Source organism: Empidonax traillii, unplaced genomic scaffold (genome assembly GCF_003031625.1).
Source record: "Empidonax traillii isolate 1590-97213 ecotype Southwest subspecies unplaced genomic scaffold, ASM303162v1 scaffold6321:size6222, whole genome shotgun sequence".
NCBI classification, from domain to species: Eukaryota; Metazoa; Chordata; class Aves; order Passeriformes; family Tyrannidae; genus Empidonax; species Empidonax traillii.
In genome coordinates, this window is record NW_020961514.1 from 4,573 (window position 1) to 6,222 (window position 1,650).

At 61.2% G+C, this 1,650-nt stretch overlaps 1 protein-coding gene across 1 annotated transcript in view; it reads left to right on the forward strand.

Annotated features, from left to right (window-relative positions):
* Positions 1-890, forward strand: part of LOC114073398 (E3 ubiquitin-protein ligase TRIM41-like) — a 3,324-nt gene extending 2,434 nt beyond the window's left edge. Inside the window, exons 2-3 of the mRNA XM_027911155.1 lie at positions 9-167; positions 864-890. Of these exons, the coding sequence (XP_027766956.1) occupies positions 9-167; positions 864-890 (186 nt within the window). The remainder of the gene's footprint in view (positions 1-8; positions 168-863) is intronic.
* The last annotated feature ends 760 nt before the right edge of the window (positions 891-1,650 follow it).

The following is a 1,650-nucleotide window of genomic DNA, read 5'->3' on the forward strand; positions in this document are numbered from 1 at the left end:
ACGAGCAGGAGCAGATCCTGCTGGGGCAGCTGGAGAAGATGGAGAAGAACATCTCCAGGAGGCAGAACGAGAACATCAGCGAGCTCTCCAAGGAGATCACGCTCCTCAACAAGCTCATCACCGAGCTGGAGGAGAAGATCCAGCAGCCCGTGCTCGAGTTCCTCAAGGTGGGAGGGGGGCTCAGGCCTGACTTGTGACCTTCTTCCCCCTTTTTTTTGGGTGTGTTTGTGGATCCTCCTGAGGTGTTTTGGGGTAAAAGTCCCCTTTTTTCCCTGCCTGTGGCGACGTCTGAGCGCCCCGAGCTCCTCAGTGCCACACAAACCCCTCACAACTCCCCCCGGGTGGAGTTTTGCTCCTCCTCATCTTTAATGATTCTGATGAACCTTCCCCCCATGAACCTACCTGAGCCCTTCCAGGACCCCCCCCCAAGCTCCTGGTTCAGGGCTGAGTTAGGCCAAACCCTCCTTTCCAGACGCAGCCAGGTTGGGAAAACGTCCCCAAAATCCGTCCCCAAAATCCGTCCCCACCCTCACACAGCAGGAGGGGCGGCCTGTTAATCACCCAGATCTTCATCGAGCCAGGCAGAGCGCTCTGGTGGCACCCCCAGCCCTGCACAGGGTTAAATTCCCCTGCCAGGCCCTTCCAGCAGGGTCAATATTTGCAGATGCCCCAGGAACTTGGCTCGGGGTGGGAATTCCTCCCCCCAAACCCCACCCCACGCAGCAGCCCCGTGGGGTGATGTTCTGGTGACAAACCAGCCTGGGAACTCCTCCAGGGGCTCTGGGAGGGGGCAGAGGGCTGGGTTTGGGGGGGGGTCAGGGCTCAGGGATTGATTTCACTGCCCCTCTCTTTCCCCTCTCCAGGACGTGACGGGCGTCATCAGCAGGTAGGAGGCTCTGCCCTCCCGGTCCCTCCACACCCCCATCCCCGTCTGAAGGTCAGTGCCCGCAGCCCAGATGCCAGAGGGGAGGCCCCAGCACCGATGGAATCCGCCTCCCACTCGCTGCTGCCGGCCCTGGCTCTCTCCCAGCCCCCTGGAAATCTTGTCCTTCCCTGCCAGGAGGTTTCCTCGAGGGGTCAGCTGAGAGCAGAACCCCCCAAACTGACACCCCAGGCACCCCTGAGCTCCAAAAACCATCCTGGGGCTGCTGCAGGAGCGGCTGGGAGGGGGTTCCCCAGCACAGACCCCCTTCCCAAGCACCCCCCCTCAAAGCTGGCCCCCCAAATCCGGGTGTCCTCACCCCATGGGGGGTTTAAATCCCAGTGGGATCCTCATCCTGACCCCATCCCTCAGGACAGGCTCTGTGGGGTTGAAATCCCGGTGGGATCCTCATCCTGACCCCCAGGACAGGCTCTGTGGGGTTTAAATCCTGGTGGGATCCTCATCCTGACCCCCAGGACAGGCTCTGTGGGGTTGAGATCCCGATGGGATCCTCATCCTGACCCCCAGGACAGGCTCTGTGGGGTTGAAATCCCAGTGGGATCCTCATCCTGACCCCCAGGACAGGCTCTGTGGGGTTTAAATCCCGGTGGGATCCTCATCCTGACCCCCAGGACAGGCTCTGTGGGGTTGAAATCCCGGTGGGATCCTCATCCTGACCCCCAGGACAGGCTCTGTGGGGTTGAAATCCCGGTGGGATCCTCATCCTG